The sequence below is a fragment of the Coturnix japonica genome, chromosome 7 (genome assembly GCF_001577835.2).
Source record: "Coturnix japonica isolate 7356 chromosome 7, Coturnix japonica 2.1, whole genome shotgun sequence".
Taxonomy (NCBI): domain Eukaryota; kingdom Metazoa; phylum Chordata; class Aves; order Galliformes; family Phasianidae; genus Coturnix; species Coturnix japonica.
Window position 1 is genome coordinate 1,869,881 of NC_029522.1, and position 18,929 is coordinate 1,888,809.

Genomic DNA, 18,929 nt, shown 5'->3' on the forward strand with positions numbered 1-18,929 from the left:
GATGCTAAGTCCAAACCAACCCCCATGCAAATACCTCGATGTGATAGTTAAGCCAGCACAAGGGGCAGGAGGAAATCTCTGCCAATCACAGGCACAAGCTGCTGGGCATCACCTCTGTGGGCAGCAGCTCCTCCACCACTGAGGACAGCGCAGCCCACCCACTACAAAAACCAGAACTGCACTGGATACGTGGACTTCGGCCCAATGTTCAAGCAAGGCAGAGCACTTTAAGGTCCTGAATTTGAATCTGGTTTTGCTCCAATCCCTTTCCAAAACCTTTTTTTTTTTTTTTTTTTCCCCTTTTTATTCTTATTTACACACTACTTTAAAAGAAATTCCCTGCCCCCTCACAGAGGGATGGGTCTCACATGAAAGGGTCTATAGGACTCACTGGGCTATGTGGGAGAAAGGAACATCTGGCAACACAAAGCCAAACATGAGGAGAAAGCCACACCAAGGGAGACAGGCCTCCAGTACTGCCACAGGCCAGGATTAGCACTGTGCAAGTCTTCTGTAGCACAGAAGCAAAAAACAAAAAGCAAATCTACAAAGGGCTTTGCTCTTCCTGGAAGACACTACAGGTCCCCACCCACAGCATCCCAGGATCTGGCAGCTGAAGGAAATACGCTGTCATCTCTGGAAAGCGTTTCCTCACCCCATTTCTACAGAGAAGCCTGAAGATGCAGCTGAAGCTTAAAATGGCGATGAACGCTTCAGAGCAACTCTGGCTCATTGAGGATGGTTTGCTTTGTTACATGAGGCTGGGAAGTGGATCCCTCAGCCACGCATCCTGAGTAGGACACCCGTCCCCACAGGGCATCCCCAGCACAGTGTGCTGGCCTCATCCCACCTGGATGGATGTATGGATGTAGCCCTCTTCATTTACACACTGACATTTTCCTGGCTTACGATTCTCCTTCCTTTCCCCTGTTTCATTTTACTCTGAGAAATCCTACCTCCACTTCAACGGAGGAAGAAAACCACATGAGAAGGATGAAGAACCACATCCCAGAACAATAACACAGTGCCTGGGAGCCCAGCACACGACAAACACCGCATGATGTCAGCATAGCAGCACTTCCTAAACACTGCATTCAGACAGGAGAGAACACATCTGTGCCAATAAAGGGCTGGCTGTTAGCTGCAAACAATTACATAGTTATACTGCACTAAGTTTCTGCTGTTGGTTTCAAGACAGTTGTTTCTTCCTATACCAGAAACAGTTATTTCTGTTTTTTGTTGGTTTTTTTTTTCTTTGCATGACTACTATAAGGCTAAGGAAAACTCAGAATTGCCATCACAAGCCCTCATTCATATAAGACATCTCCATGAAGAAATACAGGATGCAGTCACTCACAAGGACCTTACACTGCAATTAAAAGCTCATCCACAACTTTTGGGCTCTGTTACTGACAATAAGATGCTAATCCACAGGTGATGGTGGTTTCCATCAGACAGCATCATGCCCAGAGCTTTCACAGTTAAACTTGCATCGAGGCCCCACTCCACACCTATGGCAGCATGCAGACAAGTAGCATCCAAGGTGAGAGTATCCACAGCTATCCTGAGCTTCCTTGTATCTCTGTATTAATGAGTTCCCTCCCTTTGGCACTAGGGTTTAAAACCACATGGTTTGTGCTGCAATGTATTCCTTTCTTTCAGGCTACAAGAAATTCAGGCAGACAGCAGCTTGAGAGCCACACAGTGCATCAGGCCAGCAGGGCCCTCATCACAGCAGCGCTTCAAGTGCTTTTCTAACAGAAAGAGACAGAACAGGGAGATATACACAGCAACAGAAGCTTTTCATGTTTCAAGCTTCGCTTTGTGTCAGAGTTTTGGGAAACACTGACAATAGTGACAGGGCCAGCAAAGCAGCTTGAAAGGGAACAAGGCACCTTTCATTAGAAAAAGCTCATCGTTTGAAGGGAAATAGAACATTTGCTGTATGTTCAGCTGAAACCAATGTGCCAGCATGCAGAGGTAGGTGATGGAAGAAAATAACCCAAAGAAAATAAATTGGTGATTTATGCATAAGACATACACCTCTCTCCATTACCATAGAAAAACAAAACAGGGGCTCATCCCTGTGCTCCCTGTACTAGTAAGCCAGTAAGGAAGATACAGAGCAAGCGCAGGCTTTTTACAGTTTGGTTTGATAGGTGATAAAACAATACAGAGGAAAAGAAAGAAAAGCTGACCTTGCATTTCAGTCTTCACCATCTGAGATACTTAAATCTAATAACATCAAAGCGCCATGGCTCAACTGGCATAGCCAAATCATTCAGCACCACTCGGCCTGTACAGCATGAGACATTCCAGTGACAAACAGCAGCTATCACAAAATACAGACTAATAGGCAAGGGCAAAACGTTAAAGCCCTGGAGAAAGAGAAATGAAACAACAGAAAACAAAGCAAGGACACTAGTATAGCTGTCACGACCTGCTGCAGAGAATAAAAGTGATGTGTGTGCATCTGGCTGGGATGGGGTTCATTTTGTGGGTCAAATACCCTAATACTACCCTACAATTACCCTCATTTCATGGGATAAACATCCAAATGCACACAATCTAAACTCTCTCATTTCCAATCTGCAGACAACTACAGGAGCCCAATAGGCTTTGACTGATTGTTTTCCTCTATTTGTACCCAATTTAAAATTCGTGGTTCTTACTGGAACGTCATCAAAGAGGTTCATACAAGACCTCAGCCCTTAGCAGGCAGGAATCTTAACACGGGATTTAGGGGATTGAAATCTCAGTTACGTGCCGTCTTCTTAAGGCAGTGGAATAATTACTTTGAGTTACCCTCATTTTGCTTTGCAACTTGATGCTAAGACTTCCTTTGTAAGCATCTTTAATTGTAAAACATCTGGAATGCTTTAAACTTTACTACACGATTTATCAAACTCAGCCACTCTAAGTTACTATATAAGGGTTCAAATTTAGATCACAGTGAAGAATTGGATGCCCCATCCCTGGAGACACTCTAAGTCAGGCTGGAGGGGCTCTGAGCACCTGAGGGAGCTGTGGGTGTCCCTGTTCATTGCAGGGCAGTGGGACCAGATGGATTTTCAGCGTCCCTTCCAACCCAAACAATTCTGTGCTTCTATGATATTGTCATAGTTTAGAAAATGCTTCTGTTGATTACTCCCACCTTTCCACAGCCTGTGTATGGATTCCTAACAGCAACACGAAGTAACCAGCTATAACAACAGCTTTGTATTGAAATTATGTGCACGATTTGAACATTGAGCACCAAGAGCCCTCACAGCCAGTAGTGCTACGTAACTCCACCACCAGGAGAGAAATGAGACGCTGAACTTATCTTTTTCTTTCCTTTATTTATGCTTGGACTTCCAGCACTGCACATCAGGTACCCAGGGTCTTCATCTGTCCTATTTCAGACTGCAAAAATACAATGGTTTCTCCACTGTCCTCACGTCAACAAAGCAAACAGTCACATTCAACAAACCCTTCACGTAAGTAGTTACTTCTATCTTAAAAAACACAGCTCCTCTTAAGCATTTCAGCTAATGCTTCTGGCTTATGAAGATTAAGTGCAATTAGTTACACTGAAAGTTTATAACGTAGCTCCTGGATTGTATTTCTGTGCACACATTTACATCAGGCACACAAGTTATATAAAATAGCTCGGAGTACAAAAATACGGCTACAACGTAGGAATACCAAACAGCACAGAATTAAAACAGTTTTATTACTGTAATACCAATTTATATACAAACCCTTGGATTCGGGAACTTGTAATTCTAAGTATTCTTCCCAAATTGTAGTGTACACTCTAAAAAACTGCAAATTAACAACACAACTCTACACTTGAGCCCCTATACTGTCTATGCAGGCTGCACCAACCCTCTCTTGCACACAAAAATGCATCATAAATAATTTTCTCACAAAATGTCATGTGTGTTTTATTGCACATTGTACATGCCAATGTCTAAAGGAAAGGCCCAAAGCCTTCGCTTGGTAATGAGCAGTAGAAATACCCAGTAGTACTGTGTGATGGATACTAAGGCGTTTATCAGGCTCTAATCTTAGCTAATAATTTAAAGAAAAAAGCAGAACAGAAAATGTTTCAAACTGAGTGTCTTCTGCGAGTGAAATAAGCTTCTTCAATTTTCTTCTTATTTTTTTTTTGCTGTATTAAAGGCATTACAAATATCTGACCCAATTAAAAATCCCGCTTGAAAATGTCTGCTTTTCTAATTTTTATCTTTTTTTTTTTTTTTTTAATTATTTTTATTAAAAAAAAATTATACATGTAGCTGCTCGGGTAACTACGTGTTCCTTTGGTCTTGTAGACTTAGATGTTCCCAAGCTGTATATATTAAAGGATTGAGCTACATAGGTCCTAGTGTTAGCTACAAGGGTCGGTGCCTGTTCTCCGCTCCCCCCATCTCTCTAGTGGTGGTGGCAAAGGAGGAGCCCATCAGAACACCACGATGGGTTGGTATAAAAGACACTGGGCACAAGTTGCCACCAAGCCTCAAGGTCATGTATGGCTTCTGTTAAGTGGATCTCTAGACTAAGAAGTATGAGTAATTTACCATTAATATGTGGGTTTACGGTATGCTGCGTTAAAATATGGCCACTAAACAAAGAGAATGATTCGGGTATGACAGGTAACTTGCCAGCTGGTAAAAATGCCCTGCTGGTTAAAGATCTGCATGTTGAGGGTTAAAACTATGGCACGATGGATAAGATTAAAAAGTCAACCGATCCAATGTTTTGCCAAGGGCTTCTAAAGCTATTAGCCATCAACAGCTCCAGAAAAGGATAAAACCAGCAAAACCAAACGACTTAAATTGCACTATTACAAAGAAACAAGTCCATGGAAGGGAGTCACCAGCTGCAGTTAAGGGACAGCCACTTCAAGAAGCCGATTGTTTTTCCGTTTGCAAGTTGGGATGTTGCCATTTTTCTGGCTGCCTTGAATGAACTTCACACACACTTTGTCTTGTCTGAACTGGACCAGAAACCTAGGAGAGAGAATAAAACACTCATTAGCAAAAGGTGGATGGAACATACGGGAAGTCTTTGTGAAGGCTGTTCTTTCATTCGCTGCTCTAACTACAAAAAGACACCAGAGAAGAGAAGGCTGAAAGGTGACCTCATTTCAGCCTTCCAGTATTTAAAAGGGGATTACAAAAATGAAGGGAATCAACTTTTTACTCAGGTAGACAGCGATAAGACAAGGGGGAATGGTTTTAAACACCAGGAGGGAAGGTTTAGATTGGACGTCAGGGGAATGTTCTTCACAGAGAAGGTGGTGAGGTGCTGACACAGGCTGCCCTGAGAGGCTGTGGATGCTCCATCCCTGTAGGTGGCCCAAGACCAGGTTGGATGGGGCCCTGGGCAGCCAGGTCTGGTACCAGATCTGGAGCCTGTGGCAGGGGGTTGGAACTTGATGATCCTTGGGGTCTCTTTCAACCCAAGCCACTCTACGATTCAACGACACAGGGTATCACATCTCAGAAATTATTAAACAACCAAGGTAACATACTTAGAAAGGAACTTGAAAGCATAATCAACAGTATTTTACCATTTTTGATCCATTATTTATACCTTATTTTCATTTATCTACAATATGTCAGTGTATTAGGTACCACTGAAAACTAGATCCTGCAGTCCAGTAGTCAGAGAAAAAAAAATTACATGTGTGGTTTTAGGGTTTTTTTCTTTTTTTTGCTAAAGCAAAACATATAAAACCAGAAAGCAACAAATACAGATGTAATTTCTTGTTACTTTCTTGCCTTACGATAAGGAAATCAGTCATAGCTACACATTCTTTGTATGAAAAATAAACATTTCTCCCACTTAAAGGTCGAGTAACTGAATACATATACATATAAAACCAGATTAAGTGCCAGACATGTTAATTCCGTCAAAGACCAACACTCCTGTGACTTCGAAGCTCAGCAAAGCACAGCAGGAGCCACATCCCACCAAGAGATGGCTTGGTTCACACAAGAAGCCACAAACACTCAGCTGAGGATGACTGCTTTAGCCAAGAAGCAAAAGCTCAGCAGAAACTGGGGTCAATACTGAATCCTTAAGCCAGGATGTCTCTGAATATCTCCATAAACAGGGAAAATGCTGTTAAATCAGTTTCATAGCTGAGACTCCCAGGCCCACAAAATGCCTCCCTGCTGGCATGTCGGAAATGTCCAACAAAACAAACCAGCGTTTCAGCAGCCCTCTTATTTCTTATACCTACTTTGCCCTCAAAGCCTCAGCAATTTGGAAAACTCATTTCCTCTTGAGCAATATCCAGGTTTAGATACTTCCCTAAGGTCCAGGGAAAAATAATCTGGATTTGACACTTCTTGTGATACGGGATGAGAAGTTTCAGTGCATTTGAAGAACTGCTATAAAAGAAAAACAAAACAACACACACGGAGCCTCATGCTTTTCACTGATCGGGATAGCAAGATTAAAAGCAATAAACAGGGCAGCGCTGCTTTCTGGCTCACGTGCAGCAGTCACTGACCTAAAATGTCCTTTGTAACAGCAGATTTCCCCTTTAGCATCCTTAAAATGTCCTCCAGCAGAGGCCAAAGACTTCAAAGAATTCGTCCTCCATCCGGAAGCCACAAATCAAGCTGACAGCGTGGCCCAGGGGAGGAAGCGGCCGTGCTGTGTTGCCCCACAGCCCTGCTTTCCTGCCCAGCAGCTCACAGGCTCCAATATTAACTTGTTCAGTGCTCCCTGCCATGCAGGCAGCCACAAAATAGGAGACAGTCTCAGAGCCACCACCCTCTTGTCACCAACACTGTGTTTTCCTCTGACTTTCCTAAAGTCTTCCAGCCTTGCCAACAAATGTGCCGGTAGCGCTGGCAAGCAAAATGCATCTTCTGATACAGCTGGCTCTGCTCCTGAGTTACTGCTCCAATAACATGTGTCAACACTGTCTCAGCACACTCCTGGATCAACAGCACTTCTAGTTTAACAACTTCTCTCCCAAAAAGCAGTGCACAGTACTCAAAGCGTGGCCACATCTCCTGAATTCCTAGTTGGGCCTGTAACTCAGCTCTGGCATACAACAAGAATAATGCATTGCTGTCAACAGAGAGGACTGCTCAAAGAGAACAAACAAAACTGAAAACTATTTAATCTGGATAAACTCGAGAGCAATACACATTTGATTGGTTTTAGTCGCCAAAGCAAGTAACCAAACCACATCCCAAAACACAAGACTTCCAGAAAGCAAACTGGTTTCCAGATTAGAGCTGGCATGCCAGACTAGTGCACTGCACACTTAGATTTCACTCCAGTAGTTTATTCCTCTGTAGCAACCACTGAACTAGTAACTTCACAGGGTCAGTCACAACCCTTTCATAGGCCAAAAAAATCACACACTTCAAAAATGAAATAAATGAAATGAAATAAATCACATCTGGCAGCAGAAACTGGCAGATGTCATTTACAAGGAAACAGCAATATCAGTCTTTATCTAAACCCTCAAAGCTGATCAGATACAAATGGTTATCGTCGCCTAAGCTCTAGCATACTATCAGTGTTGTACTATCAGATAAAAGATTACATTATCACCTGCAAAAAAAAACTGTTGTGCTAATGTTAAAGGTTTCCAAATGTTCTTCCTTATTACAAATGATTAAATCCACTAAACCAACACCACTGAAATCAGGAAGTGCTTCACACCACAGACTATACGCATAACAATGGTGGGCTAAGTGATGGACTCCTATGGAACAGAATTTGAGTCCACACAGGAAGAAATACCTTTAGTCCATGATTATAAACACAGCAAATTCAGACCTCGTTTAAGGTCAAAATATGAAATCTTATCAAATAAAAAGAAATTCTAATCTATAAAACAGAACAAAATAAATCTACCAAGAAACAAAATGAAACAACTAAGCAAAAAAAAAAAACCAAAACCAAACCCAACCAACCACCACACCCAAAGACCAACAACTGATGAGCAAAACTCCATAAGAAGGAATTTTAAGAATTTATCTTTCACCATCGGAATAAAAAGGTTGAACTTAACGGGCCTACACTGCTGGCACTGCTGCTATGTGTGCTTTTGTTGTTTTCACAGGAACCTGGCACATGATGTCCACTCTAGTTAATTGATAAACATCTCATAGGAGCAGGTGAAGCTCTCATTTCACACGTGAAAGAGTCTCCTCCAAAGTAGTATCTCTTCATTGTCTCTCAAGAAGCATTTCTTCTTCACAGCTCAACTTGAAACCATGTTACGGACATTTTCTCTATTGATTTTCAAGAAAATAAGAGCCCTAGGAATACTAAAGATGAGTATCTATAGAAAATTGGATCCTATTTATACGCACTCAGTCAAGAGAAAAGTAGTAATTGCAAAGTAGTGTTCTGTTTCTCTAATACTAGATTCTTGACTTAGCACATTGCAATGAAAGAACTGCAAACAAGAAACATACTCATCAGAAATCTCGATGTTGAGCTTCTGCTTGGTTTGGCTGAGAGTGGTGCGGTAAAGCTTAGTGGCCATTTCAATAAGGTGATCGCTGCTCAACAGGAAATCCCCTTTGCTAGCTGCCCCTGAGCCCTGGAACAGAAAGAAAAGTGATTAGGACGACCAAAATCTTAAGCAAAGTATTAAATGCCAACAGAGCAGGATGCTTTACCAAGGAGCCCTCCCTTGGCAGTCAAGTAAGTCTTGTAAATTGAAGAGACACTGCACAGTGCTGAGCCTCCAAATACAATTCAATCTCAAATAAACTGTACATTTGTTGATAATAATAACATTTCTTCTTCAGCCTAAAGGAAAGGGACCATCCCTTCTCCAACAACAGTGTAGTGTTTCTGTCTCCCTCTTCTGGCCATGCCACAACAAGTTCACATTTCTTTTCCAGGAAAGAACAGGAGCCAATGAACACCAAGACATTTGGAAGAAGGTGATCAGTATGGAAAGGGACTATAAATAGGATTCCTCAAACCCATTTAAGCTAGAACGCAAACGCCAGCTTAATGATTTTAACAGAGCAATGCTGACGGCGCAGAGCAGCAAATATAGCACTGAACTAAGTTCTTTGGAACTAAGTAACCGAGTGAGCTTTGCCATAACATGGATTTCTTGGAATCACAAAAAGAAGAGAGAGACATTCTGCTGGCATGTCAGGAAGCATACGAGCTTCATACAAGCAGCTAGAATGGAAAACATTGTCACTAGGTATAAGAAACAGATTAAAGGTTCATTATACTAATGGAAAACACTAAACCAAAAGAGGCAACAGTGAAAAATGTTCACAATTAAATTATCATTCAGAATGTAATAACTTTTCCTATTTGGAACCAGGAGTTTTAAATCAACATTTTTGCAGATGGAGCAAAGTGCAAAAATAGCAATCTCAACCTTCAGGCTAACCAATATGACCAGATGCTACAGGACAACCCGTAAGCCAACTATATTGCTCTACGTCAAACAACCATATTACTGTGTGTTTAAGTCGCAACCAACCTCCTTGAGGTGCACTGCAAAGAAGCCATCATTTTGGGAACTCATGGACACTTTGGTAACGTCTCCCAGTGGAACCTCCGACTTGATATTCCCCGACTTTTGATCCGCAAGGAGAACGTTGTTTTTGGTTAATAAGAAAATTCTGGACGTAGCCTGTGAAAACACAAAATGGCCAACCACTGTCTACACAAAGATGGAATCAGGCTTTACTGAGCATCCACTTAGCCTACAAATCATTCACTGAGTGAAAATGTTTGGCCCACGTAAGTAAACACCATATTAGATGTTCAGCAAAAAAACGGCAGATGAGTTAAAATTAGGTCAAATTTACTTGTGTGTCTAATTATAGATTGAGAAGCTCAGCTCATTTTGGCACATATGCTTAGATATAAACAGTTTCTTTAATTACCAGCTTACAGTTATAACATCCAGGAAATAAAGTCAGTAACCACAAATCAGAATAACCTCATTTCTCATGCAGACAACTGTCGAATACTTAAGAAATAAACCCTTAAAAAATAATAGATAAAAAAATAGACATTTTAAGAACGTATTTAAAAATCAAAGCTTCAACTAGGACAGCTTATGTTTGGTGTAAAACTGTTCTAAAATAACATGTTAATTCACTTCATGTGGTTTCTTCTCCTGGAAAACTTTATGAAGAAAAAAAATCTTAGCTATTAAGACATGCCTGTCTAAAACACATAGTCCCATAGCTCATTATTATTATTATTATTATTATTATTATTTTAACTTTAAGTACCATCTCCTGTGCCAGTTCAGGAAAGATATTGTCTCCATTTAATTACTCCCCTCCAAACCGAAAAATCGATTTGGAATCAACAGCAGTCAACCTAATTTCACTCCTACAAATGCATAAATGACACTTACAGTGTAGAAGCTGAAATCTACTAGGTGAAATATTTAGACAGATAAGGTTACAACAATTATATCTACTAAGGGAGAACAAGGCCTCCTGTTTTAATAAGTATAATTTAAATGCAAAGTAAGTTCTGTCTTGGCAGAAATTATTACCCTGAATATTTAACAGCTTTATTTCAATGATATTATCTACTCGCCTCTTGATTCCGTGTGGTTTTAAAGCATATTAAAACGTGATCATCATGAACTTGGAAAATGCAAGTTATCCAAATATTTCAACGAGAACAGTGTTCTGTAAATGCTTATTTTCTTCAACTGTCAAACATTAAAGACGATCACAAAGGCTACATTTTGTTGTGAATCAATACAGCCTGTTGCCAGTTGATGAGCTGCCATTTTTGCATGGGAAAGGCACTAAAAACTGGACGCCCAAGCAAGGTTTTAGCAATCTTGAAGTAAATTTACAGTGGGTGTTCAGAAACACAAATTTACATAAATCCAGCATTTCAGGTGTTGCCCTTTAAGAAGCTGTGAGTTTTTAAAAATCTATCTACCCTTCTGGATAAAGCAACATCATTTTATTACCTTCCCATTAGCTCTATTGATCTTATTCACAACTTCAGCAATAATGATCTTCTCATCCACAGCATCCTTCAGTTTTTTGTACTTGGGGTTCTTGCTGATCTCCAGGTAAGCCCCTTGGAATGGCTGCCCAACACTGCAAAACCAAGAGAAACAGAGTTCAATATGAATCTGACACGATAAAGGCATTGCTCCAGGCTCCACAGAGCCAGGAGGTGCTTCAAATGGAAGCTTCCCACATCTTGGATATGTCATCTTCCAGAGAAAGTAATCTCTGCCATCTTGTTATGAGCAAAAGACCAGAGCCAAGTAACCCAGAAACCTTTGCTTTCAATTTCTTCCTCTGAAACAATGGCAAGGCAGACTGCTATATTATTGTGTAGCAGAATAATTAGAGCAATACACTGATGAAAGCAAATGTGTCTATATTCAAGTATTTGTTTATGGAAGTGCAAAGGTCCTCACTGCTGTTAAAGAGCTGGGAGCTGCAGCTCTTCCCCAAGACACCAGGGGTGGCACCAACATTAATGCAGCACAAAGGTGTTAGCATTGAATCTATGCCACGATGGCATACCACATCCATCAGAAAAATTTGTGAAGTGTGGCTACATCACAACACAGTATCCCCAGAAAAGCAGAGAGGGGTGCTAAATGGTCGGCATTTTAAACATGCTCTCTTCACAGCAAAGCATTAGTGAAGAATGAGAAATTCATCCCTGAAGACAGTAACAGGATATTCCTTTTCCTGCTCTTGAAGCAATTCCAATTAAATAGGCCAAATGGTTACCAGAACTGGCCACATGCACATCCTTGCACACGCAGTCAGTTTTGATGGGAAATGTCCCAGTAACAGCCTGTTTGCGAAAACAGAGGAAAATCAACTTGCAAAAGAACAGCAGCTCTGTTTCTTCACAGCATTTCAGAGGGACACTAATTCCTCTTGAGGATTTACTTGTTAGATGCACAGCAGCTCTTCGTCAATACTTGCTGTCCCTGCAGCTCACCCCATCGTTACCTTCGGGTCATGTAACTACAACTCCCCTATCAGTCAGTGCTCGTTTTGTTTGGAAGACACTTAAACTAATCACTTTGATTAAATTACAGTCTAAGTACTAAATACTAAGCTTTGCCAAGACCAGAGCCCAATAGGAACTGCTACATTATATGGCAAAGCACTGACCTTTCTAATCACATCTCCAGCACACAGGGAGAGAAAAGGAAGGGTGCTGACTTCTAGTAATCACCAGAGACCCTCTCTGCTTTTAAGTAATTGTACTGCATGCAGAAAATTAGCCACATCCTTCAAATCATTATCATCCCAACTAACCAGAAACTTTATACAATAATCTCCTCCACCCTTAGGCCAATAAAAAATTCAACAGGAGTTAATCAGCTCTGAACACAGTTCACAAGGGAAAAAAAAGAGATGGAAATGTTTATAAATCAGAGAGGGGTGGGAAGTGGGGAACGCATTCTAACTTTCCAATGAGCCTGTGCTTTCTGTTTTGGTTTCTTTTTAATTAGCACTATGAAACCTTAGTCACCAAAACCAAAGGTTCCCTGTAGATTCTGTCCCCAGTCAAGTGATAAATTATTTTATATCACATTTACCACTTGGATAGAGATCACTCAGCTATGTATTGCAGGAAAATACTGCACTGTTCAGCCTTCATCTCTTCTGTGTCCAAGTACCAAACTGGGATGCAAAATTCCTTCCTTCCCACACTGATCAGACAATAAGTCCAGAGGCAGCATCTTTTTCTTTTCCCAACAGCATAAGAAGGGATCACAAAGCAAATAAATGAGCAAACCACAAGCTGACATACGCAGCCTTTAAATAAGTGATCTGCTGAAGGCAAGAAACCGAGCCCATTACAGGAAATAAAGGAAATGCCTCGGCAAGAAATGAAGAAAACAAACCAATAAAATGCACAGACATGGAAGCAGAGCCTCTCCATGCGTGGAATTGGCCCCATCAACTGTTGCTAGATCCTGGCCCTGCCTCATTTAACAGCGCTTTGCTCCTCTCTCTTCAAAGTGTGGCATACAAAAGAAATGGCTTTCAAGATGGACGATGCCTTTGTTTTCAATGCAAACATTATTTCTCAGCTCACATTGACTTAAAAAGAGCAATTCAACTTCTTTCAAAGACATCCAACCTCTGTGTTTTTATTTGGTTGTATACACAAAACACACACACTGCTGAAGGAAAATCAGACACTGCTCCATAATTGCTCAGCAGCCCCTACAGTCTAACAGTATTGTGATATTAGGAAAAGCTCTTCCTTGCTTAAGATAAAAAAGCAAAACCGTGCACAGCTTCCTAAATGTACGTAAGGATACTGAATTCATCATACGGGAAAACCTGTGGAGTAGGTAATTACCTGGCTGGATACAAAGCCTTCTTGTCCTTGAAGAGTTCGCTTGCTTCCAGTTTTTCTTCATATATAAGCTTCTGCTGATCTGTGAACTGGTCTCTGTACTTTTTACACTGCAAAACACGATATGCCAGACAAACCAAAAATTAGCCTTCCAGTTCTGATCTGAAGCAGCAGCAGCACCACAGACCAATGTTTGCTTATTGCTCAAGATGTACATTCTTCGTATGCTTTTGAGATGATTCAGCTCCTTTCTACACAGCACTACCACAGTAACAAACTGCAGAGGTGTTTTCCTCCTCGCCCATTCCACATTCTTCTCAGTTACACCAGAAAGAATCTCTACAACATCTCATTTAAGCACAACATGACTGGAATGCCACGCTGAAAGGGTTTACAGAACATGTAGTTCGCAACTGGGAATGCTTACGTAAGCAGACAGAAAGAACAAAACACAGCTGAGAGGACGACTTTTGCAGGCTCACAAGTGAAAATGATTCCTCTTGCATGATTCTATAATGCACAGAAAACACTGCCTATGAGCTCAGAACAACGTCTCATCAGCGTTAATATAGATTCTCACCATTCTCTCCCTTCAAAGATCCAAACCAAACTTCAGCTAACCTCAGCTCATAAGTAAAAAATTCCACCGAGTACTTCCAACATTGGGCTGAGAGCTAGTCCCAGCCCTGGCCACAGACACGACGACTATAAGGTACCAATTAACAGGCAACAGCATGTGGCTTTAATATCTAGTTAAAAGCCAATGGCAGGAAGCAATCCTCTTTCCCTATCCCCAGGAAGAAATAGGCAGGATAGTTATACCCCTTGAAGGCCAAAGACAATGATCTTCCAAAGAAAGAAAACCATCCTGGCTGGAATGGGAAGAAATTCTTCCTAAAAATAGGCTCTTCAGGAAGGAAACAAATCTACTGACAACCATATGCTGAATTTCTGTACAGACTGGACCAGAACGTGCCCTACCCTCCACAAATGGAAAATCCTCTTTAGTTCCTTGTGAGTTGAATCCAAGAAAAGGTAAGGTCTCGCTGGCCAGTTTTTATCTATTGGTGATAAAGAAGGCATCTTATTCTTCATTTCCAAGAAGTATTTCTGCATCTGCGATTAAATTGAAGCAAGATGTTTTAATAATTTTCAAATACCAAAGTTACTGAAATAAGCACAGCAAAGCAGATACTGGGTGATTAAAAGCACCATTAGCCAACTGCAACTCTCAGCTTTAACAAACATTAACACAGATTCCATATGAAAAAGCAGATTTAGATGTCACAAGTGTGACAAACACTCAGTTAATGCCACCCTCACACCTTCAAAACACTATCACTGGTGTTCTTCTTTTACAACATCAATTTTCTGTTTGCTTAGCTTGGACATCTGCTTCCAAAGGCCATCAAAGCCACAAAACAGCTGATATTTTTAGAAGAAAGTAGACAAAAATCAACAGATAACGCACATATGCTTTGTATGGATATATACGTACAAGTCTCTGAAGGGTAAACTCATAAATTTTTCTTCCAGCATTGGCTCTGAAGAATTTCCTGTACTCTCTACGGACCTGAAAAGTTAAACAAACCACCCAAAGTGAGTACGAAGAACAAATTAGTTTTCACAGGTACTCTTATAAATCTTTATGGCAGAAAATAATCAGAAAGCAGACAAACATGCAAAGTGTTCCCTGAAATGCAAACACTAAGAGAATACACTTAAAATATATGAACCAGACTACGCACTAAGAGGTCAGAAAGTTACCTCAGATGACCTCAGCACAGTCATGTGCAAGTGTGACAGAGAATCTTAACTATCTTCCTTTGAAAACATGACACTTAATGCTATAGGATTCATAGAATTCTGTCTATTTTCATGGGCTTTTTCATTAAGTGAGACAGAGCACCAAGTGTGAGACTGGAGATGAATGGGAAGCCAACGCTCACGCCAAAGCTGAAGAGGAAGGTTGGCCTTCCTCCAACTTTGGAACAGCCTGGAACACACCTGTTAAGAGTCTGGACCAAAAACCAGAGAAAACATCGTGGCTTTGCATAATTTACCCCAGAGCAAATTTAGTGGTTTCAGCAAACCTGCCACGTGTTGCTGAATTCACTGCAACCGAAAAATAAAGTGAGATCGAAAAGAGAAGGCTGTGGGGAGACCCCGTTGTGGCCTTCAAATATTTGAAGGGACTTAATAAACACAAGAGAAACCCACATTTCACACAGGTAGACAGTGACAGGAGAAGGGGCGATGGTTTTAAACTAAAGGATGGAAGTTTGAGATTAGATATCAGGGGGAAGTTGTCTACTGAGTGAGTGATGAGGTGCTGGAACAGGCTGCTAAGAGAGGCTGGGAGACTCCCTTCATAAGAAAAATTATTAGATTCATTACTGAATGGTTTTCTGTCAAGTTTAGTGCAGTCAAATGGGTGTACACTCCCTGCTGTATACAAGGAGTGCGTACATGTGACACTAAGGGATGCGGTTCAGTTGGGAAATACTGGTGGCGGGTGAATGGTTGGACTGGATGACCTTAGAGGTCTTTTCCAACCTTGGTGATTCTATGATCCTAATTATTACTCAGTGTAACTGGCACACTTGAAACTACTCCAGCCATAATCACCTCAAATCTCACTCTTCTCAGAGACTCTCTTCAATAATGGTGCTTTACACACTCCTTTGTGAGCTGCAAGGTGTGTAAATTAATTTGGTACACGGGGACTTGATATGCATCCACAGAGCCGATTGGAACTGCAGGAAGGCTGCAAAGCAAGCGCTGACCAAGTGTTCCAGCAAAGCCTACCATCAGAAAGTTGGAAAGCACCACAGATGGTATTAAAATCTACTTAATTTACAACCAAAAAAAGAAAAAAAACCTCAGGAATTACTGGTTTCATCTTGATCTCTTAAATTAATTCTTCACTTATGTATATTTCGGGTGAAACTTCTGTAACATAAGAGAACTGCCTCTGGTAAGTGTGGTGAACTGGAACTACAAAGTGGGTTCTTGTTCAGAAAACCCTGCATGTTTCAGATGAGGCAAACGTGCCACTTACACCATTTAAAAATATGCTGGAAAACCACACGACAGACAGGCAGAAAAACATTCTGGCTGCAATGTGCCTTTAAAATTTTGGATTCATCAGTTTTCCTTCAAATGCTGCTGTTTGATACGCAACATCCCCTGAGTTCTCAGGACAGACAATCTCATTTTAAAAGGACAAAAACAGACCCACTTTGGCAGTAGTACTTCATGTGCGATTCTGATCTGTAGAGTGACTTCTTAAAATGGCTCCATTGTATTTCTAGCTCTGCTTTCCATGTATATACTGAACTGTAGTTTTCATATGCACAGCATGCTCGTATTATACGTGATTTTAAAAGTTTTCTAAGTATTTACCCCCTTTCATCATTTATAAAGTCAACTAGAGAACACGGGAGCTGGACTTTTCCTTATCAGGTTGTAGCTGTTTCCTTTCAGCCTTCTGTAGCCCACAAGGCATTAGCCAAGGTGGCACCCAAGCCAAATGACAATTTAGATATCTGCAGTTCCTCAGGACTGAATCTGTAAAAGTACATTTGAAAATCTACAACGAGCAGAACTACGTCATGCCTTTTGGGCACAGACCTGAAATATCCTAAGTTGCCATTTTCATAGTCTACTTACAGAGCAGAACTACATTTTTCCAGATTACAAATGTGTTTTCTTTTGCCAACCAGGTCTTGAAAGCGAGGGACAGACAACCAAAGTCTACTGCACAGCATAGCTCTGCTGGGAGGTCACAGCCACCACCAGCCATAGGTGACCACATGCAGTACCGTGCCCCACAGAAGCTCAGTGATATCAGCTGTGGGCTCAGCAGTCTGACGTGAGCAGCAGTTAGAGTCTGCAGTTCCTCTCTGCCTCCATTCAAACAAGCAGAGGTCACAAGAAGAAAATACATGCTTGTAATCTGTTCAGACAGGACCTCTGCCAACACAGGTCATGTTTATGAGTCTACAGCCATACTGAAGTTCCTTTAGTTTGAATGAGACACATCCAACTTAAGAATTTTACTGTTAAATTGGTGAGAAAGTTAAGCAACATCATTTGTGTGAAAGAATATCCTTACTAGAAATCCCCCACACCTGCTGGTTTAAGTGTTAGTAAGGTGCCACGCTGTAAAGAATTCATGTAGGCAGAAGGGAGTGTTTGAGGAAGTACCTTCAGTCCAAGCCAGTAAGCCCAAATGACTGCAACAGCATGCTTACGCCTAGCCTCCTCCTTCAAGCGTTTCAATTCCCTTCGAGCCTAAAAGGTTTAGATAGTGAACAAAAGAGACAGCCCGATGCAGACAGCACAATGACCAGGAAAGGCTCATCCCAAACAGAACAGCCAACTTACAACCAAGGTACAGAGAGATGGAAGAGCAGTGTTTAACCTCCAAAACCCCTAGTTGGTGTGCACTGGTGCTAAACCACATATGAGGTCCAAAAAGCCTCAATCTGTACTTTTATTATGCACGTGAGAATTTTATCCATCCTCTTATTTGCTGCCAGTGTTTCCATCTCACCCTTGCGAGCAACAGTAAGTATCGTGTGATCAGAGTGATGTCTATGGAAACCAAAACCTCACCATCTCAGCAGCACTTCCACTGGCAAGTGCTGTATCATAACCCTGAAACGGTGTGTGATGATAATGACTGGCACTGCACTAAGGGCTTTTATTCTGGAGGTGATTTTGATTTTATGTACTTAAATAAAAATTTACAGACTTGTAAATTACTCCTTTCTCTGTGGAATGAAAAGGTAAAGCCTCCCCCCCAACACAGTGCCTTCCTGCATGCAAACAGACAGACACTCACCTACTATTCCTCAATAATCCCCATTATAGGAAAGCAATTTGCAAAGCATTCTGAACACATACACAGACAATTTAGCAGAGCCTTGTATTTTAAAAGATATCCTAACCTCAGTTACTCAGTATGTGATGACAAAAATCAAACGGAATGGAGAGTTCTAGCATTATAACATCAGAGAGACACGGCAGCTCTGCTGATGTTGTCAAGTTGTGTGCTGTCAAATGGACTCGTGCAGCTACAGGTCCAGCCTGTGCCTGCGATGGGGCTAGTGTGTGATGCAGTTACTCATAAAAATGCTTCTACTCATCTGAATGTAAAGAAAGCTTCTACCATAATGTGTTAGAAAAGCAGGGATTCTGCAAGGTTGGGTAGTTGTCTATCTTGTGAAAAGGAAGGCAACTGAGCACTTGAGGTCTAAGTTTCTCTTTAAAAGCAACTGATTTCTGAAGGTAACATTATCTTATTGATATCTTCTAAGTATTTAAATGATGAGCTCAAGCACAATTAATACCATCTCATCAATTACTGATCTTGTCCTTTCTAACTCTAAGGAGCATCTAAGAGAGTCAGCATCACCTGTGCAGTACTGACCCATTTTTCTGGAGCAAGAAACTATGGATAACAATAAAATTAACTACCAGTGTGCTGCATTTAAGTAAACAAAGAGGAAACTGTTAACTTCAGCAGCCACCTAAACGTCAGGTTCGATGCATGGTCTCTCTGCAGGGAGGGAAACTCTGCACGTTTGCTTTGACTC

General features: G+C 41.2%; 1 protein-coding gene across 7 annotated transcripts in view; it reads right to left on the minus strand.

Moving 5' to 3' along the window:
- Positions 1-3,321: 3,321 nt before the first annotated feature.
- MYO1B (myosin IB) overlaps positions 3,322-18,929 on the minus strand; it is a 93,096-nt gene continuing 77,488 nt past the window's right edge. For 3 of the 7 annotated variants that reach the window (XM_032445761.1, XM_015867630.1, XM_015867632.1), the window contains 8 exons: positions 17,536-17,622; positions 14,825-14,899; positions 14,308-14,442; positions 13,330-13,436; positions 10,949-11,081; positions 9,482-9,634; positions 8,442-8,569; positions 3,322-4,997 (listed from right to left, as the gene is read on the minus strand). In XM_032445761.1, the coding sequence (XP_032301652.1) occupies positions 4,874-4,997; positions 8,442-8,569; positions 9,482-9,634; positions 10,949-11,081; positions 13,330-13,436; positions 14,308-14,442; positions 14,825-14,899; positions 17,536-17,622 (942 nt within the window). In that variant the 3' untranslated portion in view covers positions 3,322-4,873. The remainder of the gene's footprint in view (positions 4,998-8,441; positions 8,570-9,481; positions 9,635-10,948; positions 11,082-13,329; positions 13,437-14,307; positions 14,443-14,824; positions 14,900-17,535; positions 17,623-18,929) is intronic. The other 4 variants (XM_015867633.1, XM_015867628.1, XM_015867634.1 and 1 more) reach the window with 3 other exon arrangements.